This window comes from Hibiscus syriacus, unplaced genomic scaffold (genome assembly GCF_006381635.1).
Source record: "Hibiscus syriacus cultivar Baekdansim isolate YM2019G1 unplaced genomic scaffold, ASM638163v2 tig00002878_pilon, whole genome shotgun sequence".
Taxonomy (NCBI): domain Eukaryota; kingdom Viridiplantae; phylum Streptophyta; class Magnoliopsida; order Malvales; family Malvaceae; genus Hibiscus; species Hibiscus syriacus.
The window spans coordinates 89,534-109,695 of NW_024061951.1; the positions used below are offsets into that span (position 1 = coordinate 89,534).

At 32.8% G+C, this 20,162-nt stretch overlaps 1 protein-coding gene and 1 pseudogene across 1 annotated transcript; one reads left to right on the top strand and one right to left on the bottom strand.

Annotated features, from left to right (window-relative positions):
• The window catches only part of LOC120160981, a 37,441-nt pseudogene extending 26,692 nt beyond the window's left edge, over nt 1-10,749 (bottom strand).
• On the top strand, nt 3,733-5,301 carry LOC120161023 (phosphatidylinositol:ceramide inositolphosphotransferase 1-like). Its single transcript, XM_039171329.1, has 4 exons — nt 3,733-3,942; nt 4,390-4,461; nt 4,561-4,620; nt 4,726-5,301. The coding sequence occupies exons 1-4, from the start codon at nt 3,918-3,920 to the stop codon at nt 4,830-4,832; spliced, it is 264 nt and encodes an 87-aa protein (XP_039027260.1). The 5' UTR covers nt 3,733-3,917; the 3' UTR covers nt 4,833-5,301.
• Nucleotides 10,750-20,162: the final 9,413 nt, after the last annotated feature.

The window sequence follows — 20,162 nt, forward strand, 5'->3', positions numbered from 1 at the left end:
TGCCGGAAAGTGTCAATTTGTATTCAAATACATGCAGTGAAAAGCATTTAACTCACCCTTATACCAGTTGCATAATCTTCAGCAGCCCGAAGGAGTTCCACAAGCTACACGGCAGCATCAAGTGCATCTCGAGCCCACGATGGTGGTGCTTCTAAAATTCCAAGAAGAAGTCTTTGGGTGGCACTTGGAGTTTCAATAGCATACTACCTGAGAAGGAGAAATGAAAAAATTGGAAGGAAAAAAAAACATCAGACTTTTTCCATTGCATTTTGAAACATCCCAACAAATTTCTAACAAATTACTTTCAAACATATCATATTTTTCTACATCCATAATAGATGTACTTTGTGGTACATATTTGCTTTAAGAATATCAGGACTTTGTATTACAGAAAATTCCTAAAGTTTAAATGTTAAGAAGTCAAAAAGGTTTTTTAAGAAACCACGTTCAAGGCAATTTGGGTAGGAAGATATATACAACAGCATGCTAACACTGCATTTTCCATGTAACCTAACCCCTCCCCCCCCCCTTCTCAAAAGAACACAAAGAAACTATTACTCAAAAATCCACATTTCTGATATAAATTTGGAAGTGCTTTGCTTGGTTCACAGGGCACAAGGAAAAATGTGTAGTATAGAATGAAAACCTTTGAGCAATGTTGTTCAAGAGAAAAGGTTAAACAATTTACTGATGAAACAAACGTGCATATGGTTCAAGAGCTGGTAACCCAGCAACTAGATGCTCATCCAAAGCTGTTGTTGGGGGAGAAAGTAGAAGAGCAGGGACTGCAGCAGCCGTTAAACTAGCAGTCTCATAGCGTGCAACCTCTTCATTATATACACTTAAAATGACACCGGCACCATTTGCAACAGCCCATCTTGGAGTTGATGGCATGAGCTGAGGATTCTTTCCAGATCCACGAGAAGAAGCTGTGGAAAATGGTGGTCAAGTGACGAGTCCTCAGGTCTAAAATATCTTATTATTTGTGGTTAGGAAAAAAATCACTTAAGGCCATTTTTATTTTCTTATCTTGATATACATACACACACGCATTCACTAATTACGGGCCTATTTCAGTATTCCCTCATCAAATTATTAAATGGGAAACATCATAACAAGACAGTAACTAGTAAGGCCACTATGACATTCCCATGATAATTTTACCACACAATGAACGCTTACTTATGCCTTAAGCCTCAAGGTAACAAAATAAGGCACGAAATATACAACAACGACAACAACAAACCCTATTCCATATGTAATGGGGTAAGGGAGAGGTAGGGTAGTAGGTTGCCCCCAACACATGGTTGAGAGTAGGGCTGTAAATGAGACGAGACAGATCGCGAGCTACTCGAGGTCGACTCGATCTTGGCTCGATAAATACTCGGATCGAATGAACTCGACACGAGCTCGAACTCGACTCGAGTTCTTAACGAGCCGAAACGAGCTACTCGATACTAGACTCGAAAAGCTCGTGAGCAGCTCGAAAAAAATGTTATATTATAATTTTAGATTTTTTAAAATTACATTATTAAAAATATATTAAAAATAAATTATTGATGAATAAATAATCTTAAATTGAAAATGGTTAAAAATTATTTTTGAATAAATATTCTTATATTTATTTTAAATTAATAAAAAAATATTTATCTAATGACAAATATTTAATATATTTCTAATGATAATATTTGTAATAACTAATTTTTTAAATTGTTGTTATATTTTGATGTTTTGGGTTCAAATATCATAAATATCAATGATTTGAGCATTTAATATTAAGATATTATATTGTACTTACCTCATAACTAATTATGTGACAAGGTTTAGGATTTAGGGTTTATAGTTTAGGATTTATGGTTTATAGTTTAGGATTTATGGTTTAGAGTTTATGTGATATGATTTAAGGTTTAGAGTTTAGGGTTTAGGATTTAAGTGATAGCATTTAAGATTTAGGGTTTAGAGTTTATGTGTTAAGGCTAGGGTTTAGGGTTTAAGTTATGCACATGAAGGTAACATACAAATTATGCAAAATGATGTTATGTGACTCATAAATAAATAATTCACATACTTATACATAAACATATCAACATGCAAAATAAATACACACAACTAATTAAAGAAAACAATCCTAAACATGGACTAAATTAAGAAAAACCTAAATGTGAGGACTAATTTAAGCTAATATTTAAACAATTGAGGGACTCTTTTGTACAAAAACACATAAATCTAGAGAGCTTAAAGCTAATTTACCCTAAGGTTACGGTGGCTAAACGAAAATTAACCCCAAAATTAATTAGGGTTTAGAACCTAAATTAAAATAAACCTAAACTAAATATTCATTCCAACTCTCCCCCTCTCATTCTCACGCAAACCAGAAAACAATGCCGCAACTGCCGCTCCTCTCGCCTTTCTTCAACGGAGTTCTACACTTCGACCGCCGCCGTGACCCTCTTAAAACCCACAGCCACCATGAAAACAGAACCCTCTCCCCGTCACTAGCAACCCAAACAAAGCCTTTCCTCTTACTTTTTCGTTGTCTTCCTTGCTTTCGCCTTCTTGATCTTGGGGTGGTCGGTGTTTGATCGCTTGAAGAATCAATAAAGGAGGTGGCATTTTCAGTTATGGGTAGATTTCAAGCTAGGTTATTGGAGGAAGGAAATGGCAGTTTATAATTTAAACAAATGCTGAACTTAACTGCTAAGTTTTGAAGTACTATGGAACTGGTTGTAATACGACAACGAGATGATGCTTTACATTGGTCGCGAAGCTTCAAAGGTGTGTGTTTGTTTTCTAGTTTACTATTCTAGAATTGGGAAACTATTTAGGGATTTTGATTTGATTTTTGGATTGTTGTTCTTCTAGTTGTGGAAAAGAATTTGTGCGGAGACAACTACAGAGATCAATCTTCTTCTAGACTGTTGGAAATACGTTCTTGCCGGTCTCATTTTTCAGGTTCCATTTTGTTTATCATCTTTATTCAAATTAAACACAGTTTCTATTAGCAATATCTAGTTTTCTTGAATAATTTCAAATGTTTACTTTTTTTCCTAAAAATTGAAAGGAAAAAAACTTTTTTAACAGTGGATGTGTAGTGGGCAAGCAAGCATTAGAGTTTAATGAAGATGCTTGTTTTTATGAAAAAGAAGTAGGATCTGATGAACTGTAGTGATCCTGGTTTCTTATACTTGGATTAATAAAGCTTATGCTTTTAGCATAAGATAAATCTCTATCATGATTCATGGTTCATATGGATAAAATTGCTTTAGCAATGACCTAAACTGGTATGTTATTTTACATCGCTTCTCAAAAGTTTTTTGGGGTCATCCAACCTTGTTTAGTGTTTACATCTTCTAAATTGAAGTATGCTTAATCTAGTAGTATCATTTTAGAACTTGAAATTTCGTAGGTTGTTGCTTTTGTTTGGCTCTGAAATGTTCATTTACACTCTGCAGTACATTCATGGTCTAGCTGCCCATGGAATTCATTATTTACATCAGCCAGTCCATCACTTCAGGATATTGGATACTTTCTTCTTCCAGTAAAACAAGATTATTTAACTTTTGCTCTTTGCTTGTATCTATTATGTATTTATTATTTGGTGAAATGCAGTCTCATTTTATTTTCTTATAAATTTAGGAGTTCAGGCAAAGATAAAGCCTACATCAGTGAGATAGTGTTCTCTTTTGTTTTTTTATCATTTGTCTCGGTAAGGTTATTCTGCAGTTGGTTACCCCCCCCAAAAAAATTCCGTTAGTTTATTCAGTTCTTACATTTTTAATACATGATAATACCGTCCTTTTATTTATGTTCTGTTAGAATCTTTCAATTTTCCAGTTCTCACTTCTATATTGCTATTTGCAGTGGACTTTCTATCCTTTCATCTTCAAGAGTAAAAAGATCAATACAGTTCTGGTTTGATGCAGGGTGCTAGCGTATTTAGTTGTGAGTATCAGTGCTTAGTGTTTTTTTATGAATGCACCTGATGTACGGCCTTGCTCGGGGTTCTTCCTTCCATCATATTAATCCAATGTATGCTACTGTGGTTAAATGAGAATCAACTGAAACATAGGTGGTTTCTCCTATTACATATTAGATGAATAATTGTCCTCGTTCTCTGTCTAGTAATTCACTCTGCTGAGCTCTTTTATTCTTAAATAGATTTCAATTACAAAAAGGCTGATGAGCTCTTTTATTCTTTTATTCGTAACCAAAGGTGTCTATCAACTTGAATCACCATTTTCATAAATCACCTTTTTACTAAAACTGAACTCGATGTTGAGTTGTTCAAATACTTTCAAATTTGATGGTTTTTGATAAATCATGCAACCTTTAGCATATTCCAAGTATTTTACTTACACTTTGTTATATTTGTTTATTTATTTGATGCAGGCTCCTCAGTTTCTCCGAATCATCATGTTTTATTCTACTCGGCTTGTTGGACCATATTATCATTGCCGAGAGGTATATAGTTGAAATTATCTGTGTTGAACATTTTTTTCTGAGAATAATATAAGAATGAAATTTGATTTTAAGACCATTTGTCAAACATGTTTTTTGCAGGTTCAAAGATTGCCAGGTTGCCAAAACCAAGTAATGTGCTAGAAGTCATCTTAATTAATTGTATGTATTCTTATTTTATTGTATTATTCAGTTTAGCGCCTTTAAATATATGAATGTGTTTACTTATTAATTATTTTTGATCTATTGCTTGTCAAACTTTTGCAGTTCCTCAAGCTGCAGTATATGGTTGTGGTGATTTGAGTTTTTCATCACACATGATCTTCACCCTAGTCTTTGTGCTCACCTATCAGAAATATGGAACACAAAGGTAAAACATAGCTTATTCCTTTCACTTCTTTTAAGCCGTATCCCCAAAGAACCGAGCAAGTGTTTTCTTGCTAATCGTTGATGCCCCTATTTGCTGTTGATTTTTTTCTGTTGTTGATTCTGGTTTCCGTCCCCCTGAGCATGGATGGTACGAACAGTGCATAGATCTCCTCTTCGTGGCCGACAGTATGGCACGGGGTCTTGTAGAGCAAGGCATGGGCAGATATGGGCACGATGTGGGTCTTGCTTGGGGTGCTGGAATTGGCAAGACCAATGCAGCTCAATTAATTAGCTGCTGGTGTTCTTCAAGTAGGAGCATGGGTGGCTGGATGGGGAGCCGAGCCTTTGTCTGCTCATGGGTGGTGCTTGGGCAACAAGGTATGGGCGTTGCTGCTTGGTTGTCGTGCTTTACGTGGGGACTAGTGTTTTAATTTAATTTGGGTTTTGATGTAAAGAGAATCTAGCTTGAAGGGAAAATTATTTATATATTTTGAATGTAATATAAGATTTTTGTAAGTTTAAATTCGAGTTTAAGTTCGAGCTTGAATCGAGCTCAAATTCGAGTTTGAGTTCGAGTTTGAATCAAGTTCGAGCTTGAATCGAGCTCAAAATCGAGCTCGAGTCTCGAGCTTCAATCGAGCTCTTGAATTTTTTTTGAGTTCGAGCCTTTTTGAGTTCGAGTCGAGTTTCAATATTACCTTTCGAGTTCGAGTCAAGTTTGAAAATTTTAGGCTCTCAAGTTTTCGAGTCGAGCCGAGCCTACATTTAAAGTTTTCGAGTTCGAGTCGAGCTCGACAATACTCGAGCTCGACTCGGCTCGTTTACACCCCTAGTTGAGAGCAGCTTCCGTGGAAGACCTCCGGCAGTTAGAAAATTAAGAATAAAGATAAAATGCAATGCATGTATAAATAAATAAATACATAGTTGAACAGCCTTCATATGCAGTCTTTATATTCGCGTCTGTAATGAAAAGTAATCCCTGCAAATAAATCCCTGCGTAAAAATCTCTGCATATAGACAGTAACGTAAGACCCGACTAAATTTAAAAGAGGGAACATGAAGAGAATGATACACAGTTCACAAATAAAAATTAGCATAAACAAGACCCTACTAAGCAATAAGCACATCAAAATAAGCTTTCCTTGCACAAGTTTTTCTACTGGAACAAAAAAAAAATTATTTCGAGTCAGTTTACAACAGAATGTTGCCCGGCTTGGCATCAATGTATTTACTGCCAACAAAAAGAGAACAAAATTTTTCAACTTATCAACCGGTCACATGCAAATCAATCCTTATGAAAAAGTGAATATAATCCCTTCTGCCTTGAAAGAATTTTCTAAACCACATATTCTCTAGAAAACGGATTTCTTTAGATGAACCCCTCCACGAATATAGTACATAAAATCAGTTGCAGTAAAGTAATATTTGATCGATTAAGAAGTGAGAGATATATCCCATCACTTATACCCAAATTTTGATTGGCCATAGCTATTAAACATCCATAGTTCTTGTTCTTATTGATGATTTTCGCAACATATATATGTGATATGTATGATACGCAGAGAAGTGTGTATTACTTTTATGTTTTGCCTTAATCTGGTATTTCTATCTCTTCTAATTATTCAATCTGTTAGAACTTTTTCAACTTAATAATTGAAGGCTCGACTTATTTACTGATACCTTCATCTATTGCTCATATATTTGTTTAGTCTATTATGATAAAATCTTTTTTAATATTTTAAAAACAAACTTCATCTTAAAGGTCACATCAGCGTTATAATCATGTCATATACTCGAGCACAAAATATCAAACTAACCAGTAGTAGGTGGCTTGAGGTCCCCAGCTGCATATTTGCCCATAACACCACTGCACCTGTTAACATTTAATCCAAGTCAGCTTCAGAAATAGGCACATAGAGTTCTAGGCGGTGAGGTCTACTCATAGGATGAATCACACAAGGGAACTAAGTCGATGACAGTTATATGATAAATTCAACTACTATGTAATTACTTAGGAGTGACCTTAAAACTCAAAAGCACATCTTCTGTAGATGAGCAAATAAAAGTCCTCTGCCCACTATTCAAGCCTCGGCAAAAAGCGTAGAGGAGAAAGTAGAAGACCTACACACCAGTCCTAAGAGAAATGCTCACATTTACCTACACACCAGTCCTAAGAGAAATGCTCACATTTGGAACCAATCATAGTGCTTGTGAAATGCAATACATGCTATAAAATGTGAACAACCAGTAGCATCGACAAAAGGGAAAGAAAGCCAAGGTAGACAATGGGAATGTATCCAAGATGCTTATCTGTATATATGTATCTACCAGTAAACAAAAAATTTAAATCAACAAAGTCACCCAACATCCGTGTTTTAAAATATAATAAACAAGTGGTTTGATTATATCCTGGTTGAAAAAAAATATGAAAAGTGAAATTAGCAGCTCCTATCCGCAAAAAAAATGATTCTTTCTCAACAAATCCTTGGGATAATTCCAATGATTAACCTGTTCCAAGCATTTGTGACAGTGGAGTTGTTGTAATAATTGCAGACTAAGGATATACCAACAATTCTCATAAGAAATATTTGTTAACTTTCAACATGCCTTCTTCAATTTTTTGGAGCATAAATCATCACAACAGAAATTTACCAGAATGAACTGGCAACTTATTGGCTATGTTTCATGGACTCTGGTACAGGTATCTCATATCAGTATGTGTCTAACTGTCACACTTGCTATTTGCTGAAACTTTTGGATTCTCGATAAAAAGTGTCTGAAAAAAGATACCGGCATGTAAATAGTCTTAAAAAATTTATAACATAATTTTGTTAAATATAATTTCTTTTATATTTTATCCTCATAAAAAAAGAGCAAATTTTCTTACTCTTTTCCTTACTTTTAATAACCTAAGAGGCTCAAACACACCCATCACTTGCACTATAAAATTAAGAAAGAGTTCAAAAATATTTTCAAAAATCGAGAAGGCACTCACCAAAGGAAAGGAAAATATAAAACTATAGTAAAAGGCACTCACCAACGGAAGTAATCACTTCTGATACCCAAAGGTGCTGCAAGCAATATATCAGTAATCCAAGGAGACAAAGGTCTTAAAGGCTTCCTCTCCTGTTGCATCAAAGGTTTATGAAAGGAAGGTTCCCCATCTACGGGTTCACTTGTCGTGGCTTGGCTGCTGCTATGGCTCCTATCTGGTTCACTATTTTGTGGTTTCATTATATCGGGCGGTTGTAATGAGTCAGAATTCGCAAGATCTCTCCACATGCTAGAGCCCACTGTTCAGAATACTCATTCTGTGAAAAAAGACAAATGCAATAGACATGTTCTTGGTCAGTCTCAATGATTCCTTATTTGGTGGGGAGAAAAAAAGTAGATAAAAAGAGCATTGCAAATCTAATATATAAAAGGAAAAATAGGAGGAAAAAAATAAAAAGCAGTTTGTGAAGCAAATATCTTCTTTGTTGAATGAAAAACTTGCATGCCCATGTTCTGGATGATGAAGGACAAAAGTTGCTGCAAACCAATCGTTTTAAAGTATCGATCATTCTCAATCACATACCATAAGTAATATCTTTTAAGTATATTAATTTAAAGGTTTAATCATTATGGATTGTACAATAGTGCAGAAGAAGAAAGAGCTAGTACCAAGAACGTCATCAAAAAGGCGTTGCTCCTTCGATGGATAGTGGCTGCGAATAAGCTATTACAAGAACAACAAAATTCTGTTAGATATATAAATCCTTAACCATCAAACACTTCCTCCGTTGAAAAATTGATACTAAACAAATTAGTTAAGCATATTTTCCTTCACAGTCAGCAAGGGTGAAATGGCTGTACAAAACAAACATACCTCAGCAATATCCTCAGGGAACTGTTCTGATGTAAATTGCCCGAAATACTCAACATAAGAAATAATTTGAATCTAAACAAAGGGGAACATAATAAAGCATATGAACTTATATTAGCAAGAGATAAACATGTAAATTGAAAGGAGTAGAAAGACATGGATTGATCAACACAATTTAAAAACACATTCTTGCTTGTTTTCAAGTGATTGATTCAACCAAAATGACGTTTTATGTACATGAACTTTGTAATGATCCCTCAAGTACATTTCAAAAAACCTTTATATAGCAAAAATATTCATAGATAGTCAACCTCTTCCAACTGTAAAGCCAATTCTATCATACTCTTTAAATACCACTATCACAATCCTTCAACTTCTATTTCAAGGTATATTCCTTGTTCGATAGATCACTATCTCCAAAATGAACTTTTATCCTAGTTAAGAGGTCTACAAGAATCTTGAAATGATAACATGATGTATAGCTTTTAGACATGTCCAACCAGGATAAACTTGAGAAGCCAATAATCTGGACACCAAATGACCCAACTCAAACCACATCTGAATGCAAATACAATGTTTTACACGTGATAGATTTGTAAAACGACTCGAGTATCTGCCTCAACCATGCCAGGAATTTTAAGCAGCAAACTTTCCTATGAATTAAAGTAGTAATAGACAGAGCTTATCTTCTCATTTCAGAATTCAGATTCATATTTGTTCTAAATAGTATGCAATTTCACTTAAATATATCTTTTAAAAATCTAATAAGAATAAGCGAGATTGCAAACGGGCTTTCTTCCTTGCAGACATAGGAAACTAACTTTCCTCTCTTTGCTTCAAATTGTACCATATCAGAACGCATGTTCCACTCAATATCTACTATAGCTAACATCCAGTAACATATTCAAATTCTGCAACCTATTTCACTAATTAAGTTTTCAGGTAAACCAAGGAGGCGATTAAAATGATTTAAAGATGCAAAAAGTATCTAATAATCCAGAAAGGTTCGTGCACAGGATGAGGACGACGCCATACCTTTCTTTCTTGAGGGTCTTGTGGTGGTGACCAGAACAGTGATGAAAATTGAAGACCATCAATCCACCTCTTAGATGGATTAGCCATTTAGACTAAACAAGACGTAACCTCCAAAGGTACTCTTTTGAATCAATCACCAGAACCTATGCTTTTCCACTCTGCAACAGCTACCAGTCAAGAATCAAGATTTCGTAATTCAACATCACAACCCTGTGCAACCCTCATATTCCCACAAATATATATGTCAATATAAGAAAATACAAAATAATTTAACTTGTAGAAAATTTCAACAAGAGAAACTATTGCATCTCTCTCTAAAAAGGACTGGAATTTTACAAAATTATATTAGTCTCCTGAAAGTTTCAGCTTTTAACTATCTAAAGCCTTGCAATACAACTATAGTTTACCTCATATTCAGATTCCGCAACTATACAGAAAGTGAAAAACAATAAACAGATTTTTAAAATATATACATAATATTTTATTTTGAAAATATGAATAAAATAAAATCAATTGAACATGGATTAATACGAAAGCTAATAACATCGTCTATACGATACACCTACCTAAAGATTCAGATAAAAACAAGAACTTGATGGTTAGTACTTAAAAAAGAATAAAATCCTCAAACTTTACAAATAATAGAAGAAAATAAGGCAAAAGCCAATTGTTATTTTAAGATAAAAATGAAAAAGATTAATGAATAGCACACTAAATCAACAAAAAGAAAAACTAAGATAGATCCCAAGATCAATTCTAAAAATATTGTAAAAATGCATAAACAGAATGAAAATTTCCAAACTTGGAAAGTCAGTAAATACCTGAGTTTCTGTTTTTCCCGGAATTAATTTAGATTTAACGCTCTGTTTTAGACAAATGTGACAGTAAATTAAAAGGAGAAAATATCTAATTTTTTGGAAAATTTGAAGGAGTGGTACAGCTTTTGGTGTGTGTGAGGGAGAGATAGAGATTTAGAGAGAGAGAGTGAGAGTGAGAGAGAGATCTTTACAAGGGTGTTCGTTCACTTAAGAATGCTGATGACTTGGCATGATATTTTCCTCGTCTCGCAGACTCCTATGTCATGTCACTATGCATGATAACTCCATCTAGACATGAGACATCATACATATATGCATACATATATGCATATATAATAACAATAACGATTAAAAAGAGGCTTAATTAAATTAAAAGATAAGGGACAAGGCAGGCACCTAGGTTTTGTTAGCCTTTCAACGTGTTGAAGTCGGAAGATTAAAAAAAATATAAAATAAAAATAGAATAAAAAAATAATAAGATAATGGCGGTGGATTGTTCGACTTTAAATTATTATAATATTTTGGTTGAAAGCTTTGATTTTTAAAATAGTTTGGTCGGAAGATATTTTGGGAGGGGTTTGGTGAGGTGTCTTGTTGTGCTGTACGTCTGCCATTGGAGCTCTACTTGTTTGTTTTCATCTCAATTATTTTCTCTCTCTTTATTATAAAATTTAGTTTTAATTAATTTAAATCGATTTGTATTGTATATTTAATTTTGATGGTTGAATTTTTTAACATAATCTTTTTACATACAACAAAAACTCGAACTTAATTTTTTATTTAAACAACATCGAATTGATTACTACTTGAAAGAACTCATATTGTTTTTCTCTCAATTATTGGTCCATGGTTTTGTGCTGAGTGGCTATTTGTTTCCTTTTGCCTTTGTTTATTTCTCCTCGTACTAATTTGATTAGTATTTGATTAAAAAATTCTAAATAAAATATTATATTTTGATGAAAAATTAATTAATATAAAAATTATATTAACGTTTAATTCTAAATATAATATCCATAAAATTCCAATTCTCATAAATAGATATCCTCTCGTTAAGTTTTATCAAATTAATATATTAAATCTGATATTAACAATTTTATATTTCTCGATGAATCTGTAAATCTCAATTACAATTTTATACTTTTACTCCTAAAAACTTTCAAAATTTACTAGTAAGTTACTAAGTTGGAAACGCGCTAGTTGACTTTCTTCCAATGCTAAAAGCACGGGGAGAAAATGACCACTCCACTCATTAAGTGGGAAGTGCACCCAAATTATTTTATAACATCACAGCATATAAATTATAATAATTCAATATAGTTACTTTATTTTACATCAGATGAAAGGTAAATGAGACCATTATAAAATTTTATGCCGTGAATATATATAATTTTAGTAGATACGAATTTATAAAATTTTAGATGGTTAAAATAAATTATAGATTTAATTTATATAAAAAAATATAAAATATATGATAATTTAAAATTTATAGTAGTCACCCTCCCTCAACGCATCCCTATAAAATATCCAAACCATTAAATTTCAAAAAAAATATTTATTGATCAAAAGAATTGTGTCTATAATACAATTTTATTTTAAATATAAAATTATTGGTCAACTTTTATTTTATCTTTTACACACTTCCGTAATTTTTTAAATTTTATTTTACTTTTCGTAGAGATAGGCTAAAATTGATTTGAATTTGTTCTTTGACTTTTCTAAAATTATTTCATTACATACATTTCCTAATCATCTAAGTGATTCGTTTAGGATTAGGGACATATTTTTGTTCATAAATTCTATACAAATAAGTTTTGTGATGAAGAGAAAGGATTTAAGGGTTAAAAATACTATTCTAAATTTAAAAATAAAAATGATTTACTTAAATTTTTTAAGTTATAAGTGAAACTAATAAATTCATATTATTATAGTAAGTTTCAATCAATATGATACAATATATTCCTTTATCAGGATTAAGGGTTGTAACCCTTATGTTTGTGAATGAAACAAATCGATTAATCCATCAATAAATCATATATCAATTATTAATTTAAAAAATAATTATAATGTAAGAAACATGCTGATAATAAAAATTAAATTATAATACATTTGAACAGATAATCTATGCACGAACCTATAACCTCAAAGTACGCATGCATTAACCTTATCATTAAACTGATTTATCATTAACCATAATCATTTTAACTTTTTCAAACATGTAGTGGACCTTTGACAAATCAACAATAATTTAAGGGCTGAATAAAAAACTAAGATGGGTTGAATAAAACATGTAGGTCAAAATCATTTTTGAATCTCTAAGTAACGTTGACCATCTTCTAAATGTAGTTCGAAAAATGTTTATAAGAATTATTGTTTTTTCCCAAAAAAAAAATGCTTTTAAACTTAAACCCGAAAGCTCAAATTTATAGCTTTTGCATTTAGAAAAGTAGTCTTGGAGTCAAATTGCAATTTTAACATTCCTTTATCATATAATATGAAGTGTTTATTTTTATAATTTATAGATTTGTAATTTTTTATCAAGACATAATTATAATAAATCATTTATGAATTTAAAATTTTATATTTCTTCAAGTTAAAAATTCTTATAATTTTTTTTAAAATTTCATATACTTTCATAGAATGTACAATTATTAAAATTTTGTTTATCAATTAATGAGAAGGTTTGTATATATTTTATATATTATAATATTAAAGAATTTAAAAATTATTTAAATGTATATTTTTAATTTATAACATCATTGTCGAAACGATTTTTTTTTCTCAAAGAGCGAGATTTTGAAAACCCAACATCATTTTTAATTATTCTCTTTGTGATTGATTTTTAATTAAAAATAATGCGATTTAAGAAAAGCTCTCGTTTCGAAAATTTAGAAATTCCTTTATGAAAAAAAACATATTGTTCGGTTTGAGGAGTCGCCACCAATCTTTGATTAATGTGTGACTGGGCACCCAAAAATGTTTTGTCATTTTAATTAATTTTAATTAAAACAACAAATTGAGGTATGCGTACCAGAAAATTGAGTTCGAGAATCGATTACGCGTTGGGAATGATTAGCACCCCCACATCGCCCTAAATCGGTACCTAGTTGATTAATTAATATCTTTGCAACGAAATTTACAAATTCAAATTTAATTTGACTTTTGATCCCCATAACAAAAAAAATATAATTTTTACAACATTCAAAGACACCAAAATAGATTAAATTAAAATTACTAAGCCATTAGAAAGATAAAGAACATTCAATTATTTAAAAATATTGAGACTAGATCTTTAAGTAAGTTCTAATGACATTTTCTCAAAAAAAAATTAAATAATCGAATATTTCTTTTTCTTTCATTCCCAAATTTTAAAGTGACGAATCAAAATTTTTTAAGTATCACTGATGGAATACACTTGTAATTTAAAATCATCGAAAATAGCTTTCTAATGAGTTAAGAGAAGCCCCTTAATCCGATTATATAAATTGGTCGAATTATGCACATGAGGATACCATACATATTGAGTGATGGATACTTGCAATTATATTTATGTTTTAACAATTAAATAAATTCACATAACTTACATACATTAGATTAGTTAATATAATTAAAAGATGAAAACCTATTTAATAGGATAATTATTATTTACTATGAGGTTCACGTATGACGTACATATATATACCTAGCTATTCATCATGCATGTATGTGTAGAAAATATGAATGAATACGTATTGACTCTCTGAACTTAAATAATACTGGTTAAATATGAAGCAAACAATATGCGCAACATGAATATACATTTACTTTTCATGAACATATTAAATTTCATGCAAACCTGAAGGCATAAGTCATAACAGTAACAATGTAAAGGACTCAAACATAACTCAACAAAATTACAAACAATGAAATCACGGAAACATGGGTTTTAAGGACTACAATGAACTAAATCAAAAAACAGGAGTGGCTTCTTCAGTAATAAACCCATTCACACACAATGGACTCCCCTAACCCCTGTTAAACGACATCACTTCATCTAAGTTCATTAAAACTTTAAATTAATATTTAATCTAATAACTAAACTCCAACTCATCTAAACCTAACATATTTACACCCAACGCCGTTTCTTAGCTCTCCAAACTCTCCCCCTTTCTTACCATGGCCGAGAAGCCCGAGCTCCTAAGCTGACGAAGAGATCTCCCACAACACGGACGAAAATTGCAAAGATCCTACTCCGGCTACGAGAACTCGCAACACTAAGGTAATAACTTAACCCCCATCTATTTCTGCTTTGATATTTTGAAAACCCATGAGAACTAAACTAAGTAAATAACATACAAGGATTCGAAAAACTCACAGCACTCTTACCAACCTTCAGCGACGATCCAAACACGGCAAGGTAAGTGGATCTCTCCATAATTTCAATTTATTTTCGAAATAAAGACATACATAGATCACTCTGGAAATCGAAAGAAATATGGAAGATACCAAAAAAATGTTATTGCTTCTCGAAAAAATGAGGATTGGGTCTCCTCTTACAAATGTTCTCCGATCTTTCGAATTGGGAGAGAGAGGATTTACACTGATGAGGAAGACGTTTTTTCCTTAAGAATGTAATGCCCCTCTGTTGTTGATGAAAAATTCCCTTGTTCCAATCCTCTGTGTTTTGCTGCTGAAAACCGAGACCCCCTGTTCGAATCGTGTTTTTTTTCTTGTTAATGGTCACTCCCCCTTCGTTCGAATGATTCCCTTCTTATTTATTTTTTTTCTCCACCAAATCCTTTTTGTCATCTTGTTTGATTTTCCTGGTGAGAATTTGATGGGTTTAGGTTTGAGCAGGTGGAATAATCCCCTGATTTTCGGGGTAGTGTTTGGTTTTGACTTTGATACATTTTCCAGTGGATGGTTGATCATTTGTTGAATTTAGTGGATTTGTTGTAGATTTCACGTGTGAAGCATGGGGTGCTAATCACTGACTTCATGTGGGAGGCAGTAGATAAAGGGGTCGGGTCTTGTAACCGAGTCTGGATTCGGGTCTTGGGCTTGAACCAACATCTTGTAATTGGGTTGATATTTGTAACTAGGCCTTGGACCTGTAAAATATAATATGTAACATTATTATTATTATTATTATTATTATTATTATTATTATTATTAATATATAATTAATATTTATAATATTTTTAAGCCCGGTCAAAAACGGGTGTCTACAGCTGCCCCTCTTTGTGCATTCTTATGTTAACAAGAATAGGGCACATATGAAAAAGACAACCAGTTTTTGTCCGGTCTTCTTTTTTTTAGCGTGTGATTTGGATATCCTTCGTTGTAAAGCATTGGATTGAACAAGTTCTTCTTATTATGAACTGGTTCTTCTTCGTTGGATGAGTTCTTCTCATTATGAACTCTTCTGGAAATGTTGATGTAAGGTTGAACAAATTCTTCTCATTATGAACTTCTTCTTCCTCGTTAGATGAGTTCTTCTCATTATGAACTCTTCTGGAAATGTTGATCCACCTCCTTCTGTGATGGACTTGAAAAGAACAAGTTTTTCTCATTATGAACTTTCTCCTTTAGGACGAGTTCTTCTCATTATGAACTCTTCTAGAAATGTTGGTTCACCTTCTTCTGTGGTGAATTTGAAAGGAACAAGTTCTTCTCATTATGAACTTTCTCCTTTAGGACGAGTTCTTCTCATTATGAACTCTCCATTAGAAATGTCAATCCCTCAAGCGAGGTATCACTGATTGGAAATATTGTGAATCGAGTGATAGGTTGAACAAGCTCTTCTCATTATGAACTTCTTCTCCCTCTGTCGGATGAGTTTTTCTCATTATGAACTCTCCATTGGAAATATTGATCCCTCAAGCGAGGAGTCACTGATTCGAAATGTCGTGAATCGAGTGATAGGTCGAACAAGCTCTTCTCATTATGAACTTCTTCTCCCTCTGTCGGATGAGTTCTTCTCATTATGAACTCTCTATTGGAAATATTGATCCCTCAAGTGAGGCGTCACTGATTCGAAATGTCGTGAATCGAGTGATAGGTCGAACAAGATCTTCTCATTATGAACTTCTTCTCCCTCTGTCAGATGAGTTATTCTCATTATGAACTCTCTATTGGAAATGTTGATCCCTCAAGCGAGGCGTCACTGATTCGAAATGTTGTGAATCGAGTGATAGGTCGAACAAGCTCTTCTCATTATGAACTTCTTCTCCCTCTTTCGGATGAGTTCTTCTCATTATGAACCCTCCATTGGAAATGTTGAAAACATTCTGCCCGAAGGTCTTATCATCTAGTTCGAAAGGCTTACAGATAACCCGAAGGATTTAAACATCATGCTCGAAAGACTTACTGATGACCCGAAGGATTTAAAATTCAAGAAACCCCCGAAGGCTTATTTTCTAAAATCTTATTTGAAAACATCTTGCACTAAAGTTTTATGGATGGCCCGAAGGACTTACAAATCAATAAACTCTCGAATGCTTAGTTTCTAAAAACATATTTGAGAAAAATCCCTAAAAATTAGGGTTAATTCCTTTGAAATTCATTTGAGAAAAATCAAGAAACTTTCGAAAATTGGACTTAGTTTCTTTAACACATAAGTTGGGTAACATGCCCCACTTCAAAAATGATTATTGTTCTATGTATTGGGTTCCTCAATTCTTTGAGGTTCTGCCACTCGGAATATAATTCCCTTCATTCACAGCTTGAATTTTATCTTTTCATTCTTTTTTTCTTGAAAAATCTATAAACTTATGCTTTGATGCATGAATGCAATGAATATGTATCTAAATGTAATATATGATTTTTTTATATGCAAATGATGTTCTTATGAATGCAAAAATGTTGATGCAATCTTCATTTGACTTCAAAGTAGTGAACTCAGTCTTCCTTCACTTATTCAAAAAGTTATTTCAAGCTGGCATTTCTGATGAACCATATGATCCACTTGCATCTTTGTGTTTTTTCATTAAAGCCTCAAAAGAAATGTTTCATTTGTGGAACTCTTGCCATAGTCAAACTTATGATCTTAATGCCCCATTTTGTCCTGAACTCAATGACACTTTTCGAGTTGTTGTTTCAGGACTCTGCCATTGATTGATGCTCGGTTGGTTTGCTTTACAAGGTAAGCTCTGCTCAAATTCATGGTCTACCCCTGACACTTCAAGTTGTGAGACTCATTCTCAATATCTTCTTGGTATTAATCTTGTCATCCCAACATGATGTATGTTCAGTCATGCCCCAAAGTGGGTACTCATGGATTTCTTCGTGCCTAACATATCCTAACTTGAATGTTCTCATTCTGGTGTCACTATACAGTAGTGTTGTCAAGTAGTTTGAGGGTGTCTCTTTACATTGTTATAAACACTTAAGAAGTGATCAATCCTTCTAACAAAATGTCTTGCATTTTATACAAACTGTAATATGCACCCCTTCTAAATAATGAGGTCATCTTCTTTTTGATGAGTTATTGACAACGTCACAAGGAAATGTGATACATGCATCACAAGGCTCACATCAAAGGAAGAAGTAATAACTCTTCCAAATGATCCAGTCGTCCAAGCTTTGGAAAAGAACATCAGAACAGCAGCATACTTTCGATGACTTTTTGAATGGGATCCTGATCTTATTTGGTCAAAATTTCTTCTGGATATACAACTGTTTGTCTATTATCTTTCCAACTGTTCTTGAATTGCATCAATCCGATATCGGGAAATCAAGATATGATCATTTTACTGAAGACGGTGCATGCAGAAAATCATATACGTGATTAATACGGGATTTTGTAAATATTACGAATTTTCACTATTTTTATTGATTATTTGTAATATAAATTAATATAGGATGATGCATTATCTTTTAAGATTAGATTTATTATTTTATTAGGAATTAAGGTTCGGTTAAAATATTATTTTTAGTTATTATTATTTTATTAGGAATTAGAGTTAAGACATGTTTAGCTTATTATTATTTTATTCATTAGTTATTTAGGACCTTTAGAACTCAGCTCCTATATAAAGGAGGCTTCATTCAACTTTGTAATCAAGATTTCTTTGATTAATAATACAACGAGAGTTCGTTTTTGCAAGTGATGATTGCCTTGTGCCTTCGAAGATTCTTCTCCTGGAGTTCTTTCAAGTTCTTGTGAGGGAGATTAATCTTCACACTCCAATTTGCCTTTTCATCGCGACTAGGAGGGTTGGTTAGAGCCATATTATCGTGTTTGCCTTTTCATTGCAACTAGGAGGGCTCGATAGGACACTTATCCATCTATTTTCCACAAATCCATCCTCACCATCATCATCTTTACCGTTCACCTTCATAAGGGAGATCTTTTGATTTCTTTATTATCTTATTTTTTTTAATTTCTTTATCTTTTGTTTATCTTGTTCTAATCTTGTTTCTTACCTTCTTTCCAGCACTTAAAAGAAACTCTAAAAGACCCTAGTTGCTGACACCACCTTCCCCTATTCATCCCCTTTGTTCTTCATCGAGTCTAGAGCTTTCTAGGTTTGATTCTTAAATAAGAGCAACGTTCATTAACCTGCCACCACTTCCCTATCAAAATGTTATAAGTTATATTCTTCATTTATTCTATTCTCTTAGACCATCTGCTTCAAGATTGTGGAATACTTCATGTTCTAGTATTACTTATTCTTCTTCTACAATAGAGGCATAATGAGGCTCGCCAGTTTCAAGGGCCTTTCACATTTGAAACTGTCCTGTTTGAAAATATTTTCCCTTTTCTCTTATTTTAGGGATCAAAGAATAATTTTTTTTATAAAACATTTCCCCTTAATTCAGACTCACAATCAAATCAAATCATAAATATGAGTTCACAGAATATCAAAAGAATCAATAGCTCTTTAATGTTTTTAGGGTTATAGCTCTTTGACAAGTGTCAAAATTTAGGGGTTGGCTTCCTATTTTCTAAGGTTTCGACCACCAAAATGTCATTTCTTTCTTGATCATTGTGAACATCGCAACATGCTCTTCTTTCTTAGCTTGGTATTTTAATCAGATGCAGACAAAATGACGTAACTAACATAATCAATTACTAGACTTTCTAGAACACTTCTATTTCAGTTCTCTGAAATCTTCCATTTGTTCAAGCTTCGTAGACTCTTCTAACAAAGGCAGTGCAGAAATATCGGTCTAAAAATGAAATTCTTGAGTGCTCGTGTGAAATTGACTATAATAGTTGTTTCTTAACTCCTTTAGTCCATCTTTACCGAAACTCCTTATTTATAAAATTGATTTAATTTGCCATTGTCTGGCTAGCTAAAATCAACTTTATTATAATTTGCCTTTATCAGGCTAGCTGAAGGATTCATATCATCACAAAGTCTTCGACTTGACAATCACAGTGGAGCATACACCGAATTGCCAAGTACCCGATCAAGGTCATGGTTTAAATATAATCTATTTATAAAGTCAGGGCTTTCGAGTTTCCTCTATAACCAATTTCTTTAGCGGAATAGCTCAACTTTATTGTATATATAATATAATCACCTTTATTAGGCCAGTTGAATTCTATCCATAAAGCCGGGGCGTTTAACCAATTGCTCTAGGGAGACAGCTCAAGCTTTATTATATACATATAATATTATAATATGAGTATA

Excerpts from the sequence above, each read along its gene's own strand:
- LOC120161023 (XM_039171329.1), top strand. The coding sequence starts at position 3,918 with ATGCAGGGTGCTAGCGTATTTAGTT. Across the intron at positions 3,943-4,389 it reads GGGTGCTAGCGTATTTAGTT|GCTCCTCAGTTTCTCCGAAT; the intron begins GTGAGTATCAGT and ends TATTTGATGCAG. Across the intron at positions 4,462-4,560 it reads CATATTATCATTGCCGAGAG|GTTCAAAGATTGCCAGGTTG; the intron begins GTATATAGTTGA and ends TGTTTTTTGCAG.